The 19247-nt window shown below is 43.0% G+C and overlaps 1 protein-coding gene across 6 annotated transcripts in view; it reads left to right on the plus strand.

Moving 5' to 3' along the window:
• Nucleotides 1-19247, plus strand: part of MPPE1 (metallophosphoesterase 1) — a 92486-nt gene that overhangs the window by 36528 nt on the left and 36711 nt on the right. For 5 of the 6 annotated variants that reach the window (XM_077492430.1, XM_077492429.1, XM_077492433.1 and 2 more), the window contains 2 exons: nt 701-775; nt 14725-14847. In XM_077492430.1, coding sequence (XP_077348556.1) covers nt 701-775; nt 14725-14847 — 198 coding nt within the window. The remainder of the gene's footprint in view (nt 1-700; nt 776-14724; nt 14848-19247) is intronic. The other variant, XM_077492434.1, reaches the window with a different exon arrangement.

Consider the following 19247-nt stretch of genomic DNA (forward strand, 5'->3'; position numbering starts at 1 on the left):
CTTTGTTTGAGCTGCCACACAGGTAGCATAGGTACCTAATAACAACACAAACATTTCCCATTGGGCACATTGGATACTTTGACAGCCTGAACAGGCTGAACACTGTTTATAGAGCTGATTTGCCTCAGTACAGTTTTTAAAGTGGAATTCTGGGCTTTATCTTAGTCTCTTAAAATGCCCCCCCCCCCCCTCCTAACCACTAGTCTGACTGACCTGTGTAAGTAAGATCTGTATACTTGCCTATTCTCAGCCCACTCCAGTCAAGTCACATTATTATACCTGTGTCAGCCAGCGGCGGCTGCAGGGGAGAGGAGAGAACATGCTACATAACAGCTGATTATGCCTAGGAACAGTGAAATAACCCATGGGCTCCTATAGCCAATTCATTGTTAGCGCTTCCTTCACTTTCCTGCAGTGGCTGCTGGCTGGCACAGGGGAGCACATGACCGGACCAAAGTGGCATGAAAATAGGCAAGTAGAAAAAACGATCTTGCACAGGTTAGTCAGCATGGGTGTTAGGAGTTGGGAGGGAGCATGTCTAATACCAATTTGGAAAGGTGGCTAGAATTCTACTTTTAAAGGTTCAGTTTAAACTTTTTTTTTACTTTCAAATACAGCACCATGATGTGCCTTTTTAATATTATATAAATAACACTGAATGAATTAGTAGGAAATAAATTACAAATTCTATTCTTGACAGAAAAATCTATCAGATTTTGAGAAGAAATGTGGAAGACTTCACCTGCTGCCTCCATCCGCTCCCATTCTTTTACAGGTTAGAAGATCACACTGAGAATAACCAATGTCAAACTACACTTTTGAGCAGGCTGCACTAGAAAACTGTAATGGAAACAAAAAAAGAGGAGGTATACAGTGGCGCTTGGATAGTGATAAGTTGGATATGGGACAATAAATGAACCCAAATGGATCATCAAGGATGATTAAACAGTACTTATTGTGAGGCGTCCATAGTGGGGGGGATGGTGAGGTCCGCTGGTGGGGCTTTAACCACTTCCCACCCGGCCAATGCACATATACGGCCGGGTGGGAGCCGCCTACTCCTGATAGGACGTTCAGGAACGTCATTCAGGAGTAGCGGGATCGCGCGCGCGCGCGCCCGCGCAGCGGCGCGATCCCGATGCGCCCGTGTCACCCGGACACGGCGCATCTCAGATCGGCAGGAGGGCTCTGTGATTGGCCCTCCTGATCACATGACGGCCGTGTCCAATCACGGCCGTCATGTGATGTAAACAAACAGCCGGTTGCTAGGCAATCGGCTCCTCCTCTCCTCACACAGAAGTCACCGCTGAGGAGAGGAGAGCAGATCGCTGCAGCCGGCTGCTGATCAGTGAGTATGAGCTGCTTTTTACAGCTTTTTACTCACTGATCACCAGTCTAGTGTACACAGTAAACACACCACACAGTAAACACATCACACAGTATAAACACAATGTCCCCACACATGTCCCCAAAACATACATGTCCCCAAATAATAAAAACACATGTCCCTAATAATAAAAACATGTCCCCCACATATGTCCCACTAAAATCACATGTCCCAATGATTATCTGCACACATATGTACGTGATCACCTGCACACATATGTACATGATCATTTGCGTACATATGTCCGTGATCACACAAACCAATTATTATACACTTAACGGATTTTTTTTTACCAAAAACATGTAGCAGAATACATTTTGGCTTAAATTTATGACAAAATTTGATTTTATTGGATTTTTATTGAAGTAGAAAAAAGAAAATATTGTTTTTTTTTTCCAAATTTCCGGTTTTTGGCGCTTATATCGCAAAAAATAAAAAACGGAGTCGTGAATAAATACCACCAAAATAAAGCTCTATTTGTGCGAACAAAATGATAAAAATTTCATTTGGGTACGTACAGTGTAGCATGACCACGCAATTGTCACTGAAAGTGCTAGAGCGCTGAAAGCTGAAAATTGGGCTGGGAAGGAAGGGGGCGAAAGTGCCCTGTATTGAAGTGGTTAAAGTTTGTAGCTGGGACCCTTGATAAAAGCCCAAAGGAGGTGGGTAAGTTAAGGCAGGCACTCAGATTCTGCAGCCAGCTGGGAGAGAGGAATATATAATATATAGAAAACTGTAATATTGCTTTAAATCCTACAATACAAAAAAAAAAAAACATTCTTATTCATTCAGGGACTCCCCTTCTCAAGACACTTACCATACTAGTGGAGGATGAATTGGTATTTAAGGATCCAAATAATAGGCTTTTGGAAGCCCTTTTCTGAGCTCTGTTCTTGCTGGCCTATGCTTGATTCTGGCTGTGGCTTCATGTTGTCAAACAATATCTTACTGGTCAGAATCTCTTAGAAGATCAACCACTGCTTTTTAAACTCCTGGAGCAGATTGCTATAGTGTTAGCTGTGACGTTTTGCTGAAAGCTTCCTGGTAAATCTCTTGCATGTGCCTCACACCTGGGCATATGCGTAGGGCACTATGGCTAAACTGCTGGACTGCAAAATCTTTGCATCAGAAATGTTTGATCTGAATGGCCTTTGAGGGACCACATTTCTTTGCTCTAGCTCTTGAAAATATCATCTGAGATGCTACTGGTGGCAAGAGCACCTATTTTCCCCAGTGGAAGAAGTCTAAAGAGTAGAAACTGACTGTGAAGAAATGTCCCTTTCATATCTCTAGTCCCTCAACATCAAGACCCCCCCCCCCAAAAAAAACTTAGCTCCGGTTCTAGTCTGGCTTTTGAAATCTGCCAAATCCTCAGATATTGCTTTGTCCACATGAAGGTGTCCCCCCATTTTCCAGAACATGGTTGTGTCTGTTTATCCTTGTGGACACTTAGACATCCAAAATATAAGTCGTTTGGGTGTAGGTGGTGGTATTCCAGGGCTATACACTCAAGTTTCACGCTCCTCCTGGTTTCCTCTCCGCGACCTTCCAAATCTGAATCTGTTCACTGTTGCTGAATTGAATGAGAGCACTGGCTTCATCTTGGATCTCAAGGCTCTAGATGTTTACATTTGAGTCCAGAAGTTCAGAGGTGGAATCCAACAGATCTGTCATTGCTTCCCTTATACCTGGGAGACATCCCTGCTTCTGTGGACATCAATGCTTCAGATGCTTACTTGCATGTGCCCATCAGTGTTTCAGAGCTTTCTAGGCTTTGCCATGGGACTCCTACAGTTTGTGGCCCTGAACTTAGGCTTTTCCACTGTGGGTGTTCACCAAGGTGCTGGTTCCAGTGTTATGCCGCGTATACACGGTCAGATTTTCCGACGGAAAATGTTCGATGGGAGCTTTTTGTCTGAAATTCCGACTGTGTGTAGGCTCCATCGGACATTTTCCATTGGACATTTTCCATTGGAATTTCTGACACACAAAATTTGAGATCTGGATCTCAAATTTTCTGACAACAAAATCCATTCTCGTAAATTCGGATTGTGTGTACACAATTCCGATGCACAAAGTTCCATGCATGCTTTGAATCAATTACAAGACAGAAGTGGTCGGTCTGGTAAAACTATCAATCGTAATGGCGATAGCATATTCGTCACGCTGCAAATTTTTAAATCTTTTAATGCAGCGAATTCTCTTCTTTATAATGCTAGAATAATGAAGTTGTTTTGCTGCTCATATTCTCACAAACTGATTTATTTATTTCTCATGATCTCATGAATATTTTTATTTTTTGTTTTTATCAGATCTCCATAATAATGTTTAGAATTTTTGGTTATAGTATTTTTTTTTTTTAAAGGTAATATCATAATTTATTCTTATGTTTGTGTCAAGTTACCACAACACCATTATTATCATTTATTTTCTAACCCCCAAGGAGGTTGGTTGGTGTTGGTGTCCCTTGTTAATTTCACATTGTATTTTTGAAATGTACCTGCCTACTCACAAACAAACTGTCTTTTTTTTAAGTAAAACACATAGCCAAGTATATGTCAAAAATAAATAGCCATTTATTATGGGTCATAACAAAATAAAGAGGAAGGCAATGCTGGAGAAAATGATGAAATTTGCAAAGCCTTTGTACCCCAGGGCACGCATCAATTATTTTACAGTCAAAATTGTTGGCCTGAGGAGTCTTCTTTTGTTTGAAAAAAAATAAAAGTTTTTTATTGAGCATACTGACATGTTTAATCACATACTTCAAGTATTAGGTTGGCATACATTACATTAATTGCATAAAATTGTCTCTTCGTGTAAATAATATCAACATATGCTAATATTAGCTCTCTTAGGTTCTGCTAGACTCTCCTTTATTTCCCCCAACCTGAGTTTTCTTCTTTTTATTTATTTTTTTATTTTTTATTTTTATTAATACCAAAATAAAGTAAATACGATGTCGGAAAGTTCAACATCGACCCTAGAAACATAATTTCAAACATAGAAACAGATGGTTCTGGATCAATCAGGACCCTTTCCAAAGCCGTATTTTGAACTTTAGCCTCCCCTCTCCCAAACTGGGCTGTTGCTGCATGCTGTAGTTGGGCATATCTAAATTGCCAAGTTCTAGGTATGCCAAACTGCTCCCCCAGTCGTGCAGAGGACAGCTTAAAAATTGGGATGCAAAAAATCTCATATCTGGCATAGCTAAACCCCCCATTGTCACCGGTAGCTTCAGGACTGACAGAAATATGCTGGGGGCCTTGGATCCCCACAAGAATTCCACCACAATAGAATCTATGTGCCTGAATACTTTCACCGAGACATACACAGGTGAGTTTGAGAGAATGTACAGCAACTTTTGGAAGAAAGATAATTTTAAATAGATTTATGCGACCCATCACTGTCAATGGCTTGTCCCTCCATCTCTGTATTCACTCCCGAAGAGCCCCTATTGCCAGTCTCAAATTGAGGTCCAGGTACCCAGAAATGGGTAGTTGAACCACCACCCACACAGGTATTTAAATGATTGAGATAGTTGAATAGGGCAAGCCACCAGGACTGCCACTGTGTCATCAATAGGAAATGGGGATGATTTGGACCAATTGATACGAAATCCAGAATAGTCTCCAAGCTCCTGTATCAATTGAAAATCCGTGGACAATGAAGCACCTGGATCTTGTAGGTATAGGAGCATGTCATCAGCATAAAGAGAGACTCCTTCCTCAATCTCTCCCACCCTAAGTCCGTTCATGTGAGGATTATCTCTGTTTTGCTGCCAGGGGCTCTATGGCCAGGGCAAATAAAAGAGGGGATAACGGGCATCCCTATCTGGTCCCCCGGAGGAAAGGTAAGGGTTTAGATATAATCCAATTTACTCTTACCCTAATTAATAATTCCATGTATAACAACTTCACCCATGATATAAATATAGGCCCAAATCCCATTATCCCCAGAGGACCAAACAGGTATTCCCACTCTACTGAATCAAATACCTTCTTGGTGTCCAAAGAGCCCACTACTCCCTCACCTGAATTGTCAAGCTCAGTTTGCGGATTAACATAGAGTCTCCTGATATTCATTTGCGCACATCACCCTTTTATAAAACCAGTCTGATCCGGATTAACTAGTTTCAGAATTACCGATTTGTAGTCTCCCTGACAGTACTTTTGCAAGAATTTTCTTATAGAAGTCTTCCCTCCAACCTAGCAGCTGTGAACACACGTAGGATTTGGGGAGCTAGTCCACTCCCAAAGGTAGTATACCATTCTGAGGGTATACCATCAAGGCCCGGAGATTTCCTAGGAGCAAAGAAAGATATTGCTTCCTCCACATCCTCCACAGTAATGTCTGCTTCCAAGGTATTGCAGTCCACGCTTGTAAGCCGAGGAAGGTCAATATCATCCAGATAATTTTTCAAGGTACTGCCCCCTGGAGGGGCCCATGACTTGTAAAGTTCTTTATAGAAGTGGGTGAAGCCTGTAGTATACCCTTGGAATCGCCCACCTCAACCCTGCTCTGGTCATATATACTCATTATATAGGTGGGTACATATTCTGGTTTTGCCAAGTACGCTAAAAGTCTACTATTTTTGTCTCCGAACTCAAAAATGCATCTACGTTGCGCAAGTCTAAGCTTGGTAGTCTGGTCAGTCAATACCTCCCTATATGCCCGCGTCTTGTCCTGGAGAGTCCATAATCCTTCCTTAGTTGGTCATCTTACATATTCTGCTTCCGCTAGAGATACTTCTCATTCCCTGTCCTGTATTGAGGATGCCAATTGCTTCTTTAAACCCACTTGCCTCCGCTATAAACACCCCTCATAGAGTAGCTTTAAATTCCTCCCACTTAAGGAAGTCAGATCCAGTGCCCTGGTTTTCCTTCCAGGACAGCTGGATAGCCTCTATACATTTAATTTTAACCACTACACCACTGGGGCGGCACAGTGCTTTAGTGGTTTGCACTCTGACCTAGCAGTAAGAAGGGTCGCTGGTTCGAATCCCAACCACGACCCTACCTGCCTGGAGTTTGCATGTTTTCCCTGTGCCTGTGCATCATAGATGTATGAGGAGCTATGGGGGTCTCGGGGAGATCCCTCCTCTCGGTCGCCCCCTAAGCATCCAGCCATTCAGAAGTCTCCGTGGGGGTGGTAAAAAAATACACTTTGCCATTGTCCACAATGTGCAGTTTTGCTGGGTACAGCATACTATAGATCAAGTTCAGTTCTCTAAGCCTTTTCTTTATCTGGTAAAAGGAAGCTCTCTGTTTTTGTGCAGTAGCTGATAAATCGGGGTAAATAGATATCCGGTAATTATTGAACTTCAGTTCATGCCCTGTCATGGCCCCTTTCAGGATATTCTCTCTGTCTCTGAAGTGCAGGATCTTTGCTATCATGGATCTGGGGATTGCTCCCTTTGGTAGGGCTCTACTCGATGTGCCCTTTGAATGGTAAACATATCAGTGAACGTATCAGGGGCAATATGCATTTTCAGCCACTCCTCCAAGAACTCCACCAGTCTTGTGTTTTTCCTTCTCATGCGGTCTTCCATATCAGCCATTTTTATAGTGTGTTCAGAGTTTTTTTTTTAATCACTTGAACATCTGTGCTCATAAGTCTGACAGTGTCCTCCAAAGTAGCAATGTGGTGTTCAGTAGCCTGTTCCCTTTCTCTAAGCTTTTGCATATCAAGTTTTACAAAGGAGAATTCAACCTCCAGTTCCCCAAAATGATCTGTTAGCTTGTTTTGGCACCCCTGTATGGCTACCATGATTTGTGTGAGGGATGGCTCCTCATCCTCTTTCAGAGCCCTGCCAGCTCCAAGCATACGGTCATCCCCCCTGTCCAAGGATCTACCCCTGTGTGTAGTGTGATCTGGGATTCACCCGATCGGGGGTAGCAGTGTCAGGGAAGGTTCCATCCGCTGATGACAGTGCCTGATTTTTGGCATGCAGTACTGTGGTCCACCAGCAGGTGTCTCCTGGCAGTCTGGAACTGCCAGGGGACCTTTCCGCTGTTGATAGTATTATGTGATCTTTAGGCTGCAGTACTGGCGACCACCAGCGGGTGGTTCCTGGCAGAGTGGGGCCCGACATCTCCTGTAATCAGGCATCACCTGAGTCTGATTGAGATGAGTATAAATACCCGGCAAGTGCACACACACCTTGCCCTGGTATTGTCCTTGTGCCCTGTTTATCTGTTATCCTGAACCCTGATTCCTATATTGTGAACCTGTGTTGTATCTGTTCCTGTATCCTTGCCCTGCAGCCTGATCCCTTCCATCTTGTTCCCTGTCTGTTTACTCCTGGCCCCCGAATCTGCTGATCTTCCTGGCCTTGCTTGACTACGATTCTGGTACTCCCTCTTGCTATATATGCTGGTTGGTTTATTATCGCTGTTTGGTTTGTTCACTCTGTTTGTATTGGTGGTGTGTTCACGTTTATATGCATTTACTTTAATAAACTTACTTTCACCTATTTATATCCAGTTTGCTCTGTTGTATCACACAGTTCTAGTCACATCTGGTTTATGACAAGCAGGAACCGGTCGTACTGTGTCCTCATGCCTCTGTAGCGGTTGCCATTCCTCCTCTGGCGCTGCGGCGCCGTTTTGAGATCCCCAGGCAAAACGGGCTAGCTGCTCTCCCGGCGTTTTTGGCCAGGGTGGCCCATATTCCTCCATCCCCGGAGGCTCCCCCGAGGATCCCTCACTTATGCCCCAGCAGTCCAGGCCAAAATTTGAGCGTTTAGCTCACACGATCTGGTCAGGATCTGGAATCTGCAGAGAAAGCTCTTTCCCTTCCGTCCTTGCATGCTGCACGCCGGCTCTGCCCCCCGACCTGAGGAGTCCTTATAATAGTGAGCACAATCCGGTCCAGGACTACAAGAGATCAAGAATAGCAGCAGATGACATATCTGTCCCCAGGCTGTGGTCTTACAACAGCCTGCGTTTTTTGTCAGACCAGACTGAACTTAGGCCATCACAACTTCTCTTCCTTCCAGGCTGTGGCTCTGGTGTTGGAGTTGTGGCAGGAGGAAGAGGAGACCAGGGTTGAACTCGCAAACGTGGCTTTGGCTTATGAGTTCGCCCCTCAGCCCCTTATTTAGGGCTTGTAACATAACTTCCTCACAAAGGAGGCGTTGGTCCTCCTCCATTTCCTGTATCTTGCAGCTGCCATGTAGGCATATTCGTCTTCATTATTGGGGGGGTTCTGAGGACCACAGTAGCCTTCCGAAATAGGCTAAGCGCTGCCTCCTCCAGGTTACTCCTTTTCCTGGGCCTTTTTTTGGAAGGCAGAGGGGGAGGGTCCTGCGATTCGGGCAAGCTCCTGGGCCCAGCCACCTCCTGGATGCCACTTACCCCCGCCACCTCCTGGCTGCCACTTTCCACAGCCTCCACCTGGCTGAGACTTTCCTGTGTATGAAAAAGGGACATAGTTTTAGGTTCATCAGTCACACAATTTTCAGCTCATGACTGTTGCAAATTAGATGTTCAAGAAATAGAAAAGACTATAATTCTGACCCCAGCATTTTTCATTCTTGTCCCAATCATTTGTGGCTACTACTTTCTATTGATAAGTAAAACACTTTGTAAAAACAGAAATTACTGATCAATAATAACATCTAGTTAACATCATTAATTTTTTGACTAGAAATATGTTGAACAATGCTATACCTGGCTCAAGCTGGGCTCTTCCACTTGGTTGGACGTCGGAAGCCTAAGCTGAGGTGGAAAGAAGTCTTGAAGGAAGATTGGAGAGTGCTGTCCTGGGTTCAGTCTGGCCTGCCAGAAAATGCAGTCTGTCATAGTACCACAGCCTGGGTACATTAAACGTCATCTGCTGCAGCTCGTGATCTCTGGGAATCCTGGACCTTCTTGCGCTACCTATTATAAGTGCTCCTCATGCCACCAATTAGGGCCTTCAAATAGGGGATGTCTGCCTTGGGGATCACCGGCTTCACAAATTCCAGCAATTGATCCAGCGCTGCCTTCCTCTTTGGTTTATTGTTATAAAAGGGGTGGTTTACCTGCCCCAGACAGGGCAGCTCCCTGTTCATAGCAATGAATATGGGAATAAAGTCCTCATCATTTAATAGATCCATTTTCTCTGCAAGACCCAACACAAGACAAACCCAAATGTCAGGCTAAACTCTCCTAATATTGTCCCAATATAGGCCTCAATCTAAAAGCAGTATAGGCCACTGATGCACCAAGTTAAAATTTGTTCTAACGATCGGCGCTTCCGATGCTCCCTCCTCCACTCACAGATCGTACATACGTTATACACGTGTTACGCTTTATATACACTGCGCATGCATGAAACTCCTCCCGCCACGACCTTCTTTCTAGTGTATTTCTCACCCCTTGTCTTTCTGCTCAGTGGGAGAGCACATGGCGGAGAGACAAGAGATGCATGCAGCAGGGAGCAGCAACAACAAAAGGCCGGAGCCCGTTCCCGGATGAGATTTAAGGCCTCTAATATGGCCTTGATAGAGATGGTGGAGGAGATTTAAGGCCTCTAATATGGCCTTTATAGAGATGGTGGAGACAGTGGACATCTTTAAGAGGGCCCACTATGATGGGAAGCATGGACCGTACCCAAACCCAAATGTGAGAAAGGCCACGATCATGACTAAAGTTGTGAAAATTCTGCTGAAGAATTTTGGGGTACGGTGATCCAAGGATAAACTGAGGAGATGATGGACAGATCTCAAATTGAGGGAGTAGGATCCGTACAGAAGAATCAAGAGAGTGCTGCAAAAAAGTATTTTGTTGTGTGTTCCTATTCTTCTTATTACGTTCGTGCTGCTTCATTTGCTTTTCTTTACTGTTTTACAGTATAAAATTGCAAGTTTCTGGTTCGTGGGCACAGTAATCGTTCGTAGTAAACATTGTTTGTTCGCCCACTAATACAATGTTTTTGCCAGATGCAGGTTAACTACATTTTTCATGCCTATTTGGATTAAAAGAAGTTTAGGACATTGCTGTCTAGATTTGTTTGTAACTAGAATGAAAACAAACTTGATTCAGTGTAAGGAGAGGACACTCAGCAGCTGTTTAAATATCTGGATGCAGGAGCACTAGTGTGGGACACCAGAACAAACTTTTTAGGGTGTCCCACACAGGTGCTCCAGTGGGTACTACGGGTGTCTCCATGTGTGAAACTTTACCCAAAAGGGTAAGTAGTCCCGCTTTAAAAAGTGAAAAAAATCATGGCTTCAGCTTGGAACTCTGCCAAAACAGACAATTGTACAGCACTTCCAAGCAATGTTTCATATTCCTGTTTCTTGCCTCAAATATCTGTGTGCTAAGTATAACTTTTATTTTATTCACATAGGGGAGAAAAGACTCGGGACATCTGAGGTCACCAGGGACCCACAATCTCGTAAAGAAGGGTAAATCCCAAAACAACAACCAGAGGATGTGGAGGAAGGAGAGATTTATGAAGTGGACGAAATAGTGACCACAACAGGTGTCTGAGACCACAGCTTCAGGTAATAGATATATGCCTGCATATTTCTAAAACATGGTACGTTTTTTTTTTCTTTTAGGTGATGTGGATGTTGTGGAAGAATCTCATTTGTGCATACGTCCTCATTGGGGAGATCATGGTGTGCAATCGGGATTTACAGAAGATCAATCAAGGTTTTTGGCAGAATCAAAAACACACCAACATTTATCAAATTGTTTCTATTTTTCTAACTTTTCTCTAAAATTTGGAAAGCCACATTTTGAAGATGCACACAGTGGGTCAACGTGCTATCTGCCATCACGGGATATCAAGGTACGCGTTTTGGGGGTGCAACTATGCACTCAGCAACTATGGTAGCTGAGAGGAAGGGGTTGCACCCCAGAAACAAGTCCATTGATCCCCCATGTTGGGAGCTAGCGCATGTTGACATTAGGCATGGGATCAAGAGGGAACTTCCCATTTTGACTGTCAATTTGTGTGCATCTTCAAAATTTGGCTTTCACAGGGGTGACATCACCCCATCTGATGAAGGCAATATCAACACAGTTTGGACATACTAATGTCTGATGTTGCCTTCACTTTGTCAAAGTTGAACTTTGTAAGTTCCTGAGTTGTGTATTGTTTTATGGTTTTAAACATGCCTGTTTTAACACAAAAAAAGGCTATTTGTACTGTCAAAAACAAAAATGTCCTTACCAAAATATGTTGTTTGGTTTAAAAACCCTTTTCTAACTGTTTTCTCTGCCTATGCTATTGTTAACAGCTGTTTTATCCGTATATTTGGTGCATGTTGCACCCCATATGTGTTACTGTCATCCTATGTATTTTATATACTCAATAAACGTTCCTTTTCAAAAAAAAAAAAAAAACCTTTTCTAACGCACATGTGAATGTGCACAGAGTAAAACGTTTTCTACTCAACAATGTGTGGCTTCTTCTTTCAAGGCTCAATATCCTTTTTTGGACTAAGTTGGTGTTTACACTGAAATGGGGGTTATTTACTAAAGGCAAATCCACTTTGCACTACAAGTGCAGTTTCATATGCACTTGGAGTGCAAAGTGTTTTTTTTCTTTAATAAATATCTCCCACAGTGCTTTATAATTTGCCACAATCATGCCATTTTCGTGACTCACCAAAATTCATTCATGGTGCTGAAAATGATGAATCTCTTTATCATTAATGCATTACATACATTAACAACAAAAACAAGGTGTGTGTGTGTGTGTGTGTGTGTGTGTGTGTGTGTGTGTGTGTGTGTGTGTAGCAGACCCACAACATAATAATAGCTGAAGAAGAGTCATCAGAGAGTTGTCATCTCATGTATAAAACAGCTAGGACAGCCAGCTTCAAGCGCCGTCAGGGTTTCTTCTTTTTATTTTTATTTTATTTTTCAGTTAACAGTTTTTTATTATTCAAAAATGCAAACAGTTTGACAGGACATTGGTTTTGTAACATACAAACTGCAGTGCAACTGCAACATAACCAACAGGGATCAAATAATATTGAACCGCAATACAGACATTGAAAAATCGCAGCATTCACAACATAGTATCTGTCAGTCAACAAGCGGACTCTGCTATAGAGTTCAGTGGCTTCCAGAAAGAAGAAAAGCGAGAGAAAGCAGTAGTTAGAGGAGAGATAAAGTGGGATGGGGGAGAGAGAGGGAAGGGAGTGTGGCTCGTCCATCTGCTCAGGGCAGATCCCCTTTGCCTGTGCCAATCCTCCCCAGAATCGGTTAAGTGAGTCCATCCTGTTCTGCATTCGAGCTGTAATTTTTTCCATCAGCTCTATATCTTTTATTCTGGTAAACAAATCTGTCTGAGAGGGTGGGGCATTTCATTTACAATACAGGGCAAGCAAGCATCTCGTAGCTTTCAGAACGTGTCTAAGCAGCTTTTTGGAATGTTTAGGAATCTGTAAGGGTGAAACTCCCAGGAGGAATAATTTTGGGGCCCGGAGAACCTGAACTCCTAGGAGACAGGACAGTAACGATTGTACCTCTATCCAGAAGGGCATTATCTTGGGGCACGTCCAGAAAATATGGTACAGGGTTCCCCTGGCTCCCTGGCAACGCCAGCACCTGTCTGAGCTGGAGGGATAAATAGCGTGGAGGACGTCCGATGTTTGGTACCAAAAGTACAGAATTTTATAAGCGTTCTCCTTGTAAAGCGTGCAAAACAAACTCTTTGCCGCCTGAGACCAGATCATCTGCAATGTCGCCTCTGGGATCTCCTCTCCCAATGCCTTTTTCCAGCTAAGCATGTACGCATGTTTGTCAGGGTTTCTTCTTGAAGTCCGACCTCAGGCCCAACTGAGGCCACATAGTTCATTGAATTTCTAATTAAAAAGTTGTGTAGAATGCAGCATGCAAGGATTATATGGTTAAGTTTATATTCCGCCATGTTGATTGGCATAAGGAATAAGCAGAACCGGCTGGCCATTATCCAGAAAGTGTTCTCCGCCACTCTTCTGGCTCTGGCCAGACGGTAGTTATAAACTCCCTGGTATGGGGTGAGGGTCCTTCTAGCTTCAAAACGGTTGGCTGGTGGGAACGAGTGGACAAGAACGCACTGAAAATCAGAAATGAGTGGACAAGAACGCACTGAAAATCAAATACATAATATAAACACAAACCCACAAGCACAAACTGAAGAGCAGTAACGATCAGAAAAGCACGATGCTGAAAAGCGCGAATCGTCTCTCACCAATTTTCTACTAACACGAGATTAGCAGAAGGAGCCCAAAGGGTGGCACACTGGCTATTGAACTTCCTCTTAATAGTCCCATCGTACATGTTGTATGTCACCGCGTTCTTGACATTCGGAATTTCCGACAACATTGTGTGTATGCAAGACAAGCTTGAGCCAAATCCCATGGATTTTGTTGTCGGAATGTGCGATCGTGTGTACGTGACATTAGACCTGCTGCCTTCGTTTGGAACCCCTATTATATAACAATGTATATCTAGCTGTCTAGAAATTAGAGGTTTGAGTGGATCCTGAACCTTCAGAAATCATTGCTAGAACAGACCCTTCTGTTGGAGTGGCTGAGTCTGGTTCTGGACACTCCTGAGGCCAGAGTCTTCCTTCCTCCAAATTCTCTGGTGAAAGGTTCAAACTCTCAGCTTCTGTATGAGAGTCTTCAAGTTGAAAGTTACCTGTTTCTAGGCTGTCTTCTCTGTATTTCACTCCAGACATCTGCAATTCAAAATGTTGTTGTGGGACAAGTCCATGCTGTCTCTGGAAATAACAATTTAGTTGGCACCAAAGGCCAGCAAATTCCTTAGTCACCAAGCCAGGTGTCGGGCCCAGTGACGGCTGGTGCTCAAATTTTTTTTGGGGGGGGTGCAAACAAACTGAAAAATACTAAAGAAAAACCCATCAACTGCAGCCTCACTGTGCCATCAATTGCAGTCTCACTGTGCCCATCAAAAACCCACATATTCTCTATGGGCTTTAGGTCTGGATCACCGCTGTTCAGTTTCATAAACGGACAACTAAGCTTGCTTATAATGAGAAAATAAATTGGTAAAATGTGAAGTGGTTGCCCACCGTGACCAGTTATGATTAATTTCTGGGAAATTTTTAAAAGGAATGTAATAGGTCACAATAGACAACAAGCATAGTTCAGCAAAACCAATTTTTTGTTTCCCATTTAAAAAAAAAAAATGGAGTTTAATTTACTTCAGATATATTGAACTATCCCAGATAGAGACAGTCTGAATCAAATGTAGTGGAGTTACAATAGGTGTTCACTTAAATATTCCCAGGATAAAAAAAATCTGGTAATGCAGTTTGATACAGTTTGATGATGAAATACAGTTAATAATACAGTTTCATGAAATACTTGTTTTGTTTCTCTTCAGCATTATCCATTGTATCGGGCAAGTGACTCAGAATGTACGGGTGAGGATTCTGCTTCTCCAGAGGAAAAGCAAGTTCTGTTTATAGAGAAATATGATGTTCTTTCACAGGATGCCTCTAAAAAGGTAATAAAGGACAAGGATAAACGTTACATATTTGGTTCTAGAAAAGAGTTGTAAATATAGCTGGTAGTAAGTAGTATTATTGAGCTTTTAGGACACTAACATTTTTCACTGCACTGTACATAGTGAGAATATATCAAGTGGCTATAACAATAACATTATAACATAAAATTACATAATATAAGATGAATGAACACCTTGACAAAAAAAGAGCATTTCCTAATGGCTTCTTTTGTTGGGCAGTGGACCCATGGATGATGTTAAAGTGGTTCTAAAGGCAGAAGGTTTTTTTTTATCTTAATGCATTAAGATATAAAAAACCTGTGCACAGCAGCCCCCCTCAGCCCCCCTATTGCTTACATGAGCCCCATCCCAAGCCAGCATTGTTGCATGAGAGCCTCAGCTGTCTGGAACTCTCTCTCCTCATTGGCGGAGACAGCAACATGAGGAGGGAGAGGGGGTGGGGCTAAACTGCAGCTCCATGTTTGAAATGGGAAAAAGATATACAGTATTGCCCAAAAGTGAAGTACAACCCTCATATTTTTTATAAATATTTTGTTATATCTTTTCATGTGACAACACTGAAGAAATGACAATTTGCTACAATGTAAAGTAGCGAGTGTGAACAAAGCGTAGGTAAGCTCTGGTGCAACCAATTGCCTTCAAAAGTTACATTAGTTGAATGGAGTTCACTAGTGTACAATGACATTTTTACATCAACCCAAAATAAACACATATTTCGGGAAGGCACAGGGTTTGTGAGAAAGTATACTTGCTAGGTTTAGTTCAGCCCAGCCATTGGTACAGATGGGAGGAGTAGACTGGTCCACGCAGAGAGAGTGACACCGGAAGGGATTAATGATCTGACGTACTGAGTGGGGGAAGCAGACTCCGGCCGCACACAGCATACAACGCACACAGCGTATGTGTAATCTTGAAGGAGAGGAGTGGAGCGGCAGTAACAAGCAGCCTCAAAGAGGGAGAGATGACCACACGCAGACGAGCCGCCCTGCAGGCAGCGGGAGGAGGAAACATAAGTGTGGCAGGCAGGCTGAGAGCCTACATGACGCCGCAGAGAGGGGATGTGCTCAGACCGATGACCAATCGCTACGGCTCCCCAGAGGTAGGAGGAGTACAGGGGAAAGTTTGATGCGGCTCCCCCATGTCATCGGCATATAGCACGCAAAATTGAAGCCCAATATCAGGCGGCAGAGGCAGACAGTTGATGGACAAAGGAGGTGAGGAGCGGAGTGGGAGGATGCTGGAGCAGAGGGGGACCCCAAGACACTGAAAGGTACAGGGGAATCTTGGGGGAGGACTGACCTGGATGGAGGCAAGGGACTCCCGGAGCTGGGCAACACATCTTCAGACCAGGGGTTGAACACTTTATTACTATCCCCAAGGGATGGGGAAAGCCAGTCAGTATACAAGACAGGAACCCCCTGGTACCCCGCTCCCCCAACCCTCAAAAGAGAAGGCAGAGATCTCAGGATTGAACAAGAACAGACACCCCCGCAACAGACATAAGGACAATAGACAGAAGGAGAGATGACACAGGAAGTACAGAAATGGTTACTTGGGGGACGGAGGGAAAAAAGGAAAGTGCAATAGCAGATACAGATACACCTTTGGCCATATCACCGGCAGAGCCCATTAAAGAATATATTGTACATGCGGAGGAATTGGAGACAGAGGTGGAAGAAGGGGGACTTATCAGGATTTTAATGATATTAGAAAACTGATAAAAGCACTACCCACAAAAGCAGATATACAAGAGCTAATTTCCACAGTGGAGAGGTCATGCAAACAAGCAGTAGATGATCTCAAGGAAGAGATGGGGGCGGGGGGACATAGAGTGGAAGTGCTGGAGGAAGATCAAGATGAGATTAAGCAGGCAGTGGGAGAGGTCCAAGAGATTATTAAAAGGCAGGAAGATAAGTTAAACATGTACAGAGACCAATTGGACGATATTGAGAACAGAGATCGCTGCCAAAATATAAGGATACGAGATTTACCTGAAAGATATAATAACAAAGAGCTATTGGTGACTGTACAAAAGCTTTTTTCACAAATTCTGGGATCTGACAGTACTGAACCCATGGAAATAGGTAGAGTACACCGTACAACTCATGAAGTAATGGTGATTGGATACAGTTCAGTTTGTGAAAGGGGAGAGATACAAACAGCTTCCACCTCACGATACACCTTTTGTGCTCCAAAACGAGAGCCCCTTTTGGGGATACACTCACCAAAATTCTAAAAAGTTTGAGCCTTCATGGTATCAAAACAAATTACTTCTTGGCCGCTAGATGTCTCAATAGTGGGAGGTCCGATGTTTTTTTCTATATATCTTAATTAGAGATATGCATCTTGGCTATGCTTGTGATTGCTTTGGTTCTTGATCCTGGTATTGCTGGCAGCATTGAACCAGCACACAAATGGTTTAGTTCATAAATCATTTTATGCAATTTTCCCTCATTAAGACAAAACTTTTGCAATCCTTTGGTGAATAGCACACACTAAAAGGACCAGAACATTCAGAGATATTGGCAGTTGAAATTTTATGTAAAGGTACTAAGGGGAATAGGCTTGGGGGAGCGGATGATGGGAATGGGTGACAGCACTATACGCAGGACCAAATGCAAGGGTAAAGGTGAACTGCTTCGAAATACGTAATGGTACAAGGCAGGGCTGCCCTCTGTCCCCAATATTATTTACATTAGTGTTGGAACCATTCTTGTGTAGAATAAGGGAAAATAAAGAGATAAAGGGAGTAGGAATTGGAGCCAGAGAATATAAAGTCTTAGCCTATGCTGATGATTTATTGTTTTTTTTTATCAAACCCGCAAGATTCTATAGGAGAAGTGATGAAGGAGGTGAAGAGATATGGGAAACTGTCATACTTTAAAATCGATATAGAGAAATCAATATTATTGCCCAATCACGTTTCATCAGCCGTACGGGCAGTCATACAAAACAATCATTCGTTTATATGGAATAAGAGATCTCTGTTTTATTTAGGAGTACATATCTCAGCAGATGTAAAATTAATGTACGAACAAAATTACAATGCTTTAATAGCGAAAATAGAGGAGGATCTTCAGAGATGGAGAGGACAGGCACTAACATTGTTCAGAAGGGTAAACACTCTGAAAATGAATATAATACCCAGGCTGTTGTATGTGCTGTACACATTACCCATCCCGCTTCCCCAGAAGTTCTTTAAAAGGGTACAGAAAATATTCCTGTCTTTTATATGGGAAAATGGGAAAGCAAGAATAGCACATAAAATCTTGTGTAGAGGTAAGGGAGAAGGAGGAGTTGAGTTACCAGATATGGTCAGATATTACAGAGCTATGACACTGGTCCGAATATTAAATTGGTGTTATGACTCGGACAATAAAGCCTGGGTGACAATTAAAAAAAAATATTGCGGAAAGAGACTTAGCGGGAGCACCATGGATACCAGCCAATCCAAATGGACATCCCTGGTAACGCGGAACACACTGGCAGTGTGGGATAGAATGAATAAAACAGGCAAATATGCCCCAAGAATATCCCCACTAGCACCATTAGGAGGGTATCCATGGTTCCCCCCCCCCCCCGGGGAGGAGAAGGGAGCCTTGGGCCCATGGGAATCAGAGGGCAACACTATGTGCCTAAGATATGCTCTGCTGGGGGTCCTTATGCCTCAAAGGAAGCTAGAATTATAACAGGGAAGCATGAAAATGGCAGGATGGAGGTATAATCAAATTAAACGTTTTTTTAAGAGAATAGAACCGCAAGTTAGATCCCAGGACACTTTAACCACATTTGAGAAAATGTGTAGAAAGATGTCAAGATCTAACCACTTATTATCTCAAATGCATAAACTTATCTGGAGTGAGGATAAAGGCACAATACCTTATTTTATTAAGGAATGGGAAAATGAACTGGATTGTACCTTTATGACATCACAAATAAGAAAGTTAATAGAAGCAGCATATTCTTTATCAATAAGTTCATCCATCCAGGAGATGTCATACAAATTCTTAACTAGATGGTAGAGAACCCCGGCACGACTAGCACAAATATACCCAACTGTAGATAATCAATGTTGGAGAGGATGTGGAGAAAACTGAACTTTTCTTCATATCTGGTGGACTTGTCCCAGGATAAAGACATTCTAAGAGGAAATAGCCCTGTGGGTCAAGAAAATGTCAAAGGAGCAAATAGAACTAGTACCGAGACATTTTCTGTTCCACGGGGCTATGGACACCAGTAGGGCATATAAAAGCAGTGTAACCCCACATTTATTAAACGTGGCAAAGAGATTAGTACCCAGACACTGGAAACGGGTTACAGGCCCAACATTGGAAGAATGGAAAAAGGAAGTAGATGAAATGAGGGAAGCGGAAAGATGG

The sequence above is a fragment of the Lithobates pipiens genome, unplaced genomic scaffold, assembly GCF_037356315.1.
Source record: "Lithobates pipiens isolate NorthernLeopardFrog02 unplaced genomic scaffold, aLitPip1_a1.2 Scaffold_19, whole genome shotgun sequence".
NCBI lineage: Eukaryota > Metazoa > Chordata > Amphibia > Anura > Ranidae > Lithobates > Lithobates pipiens.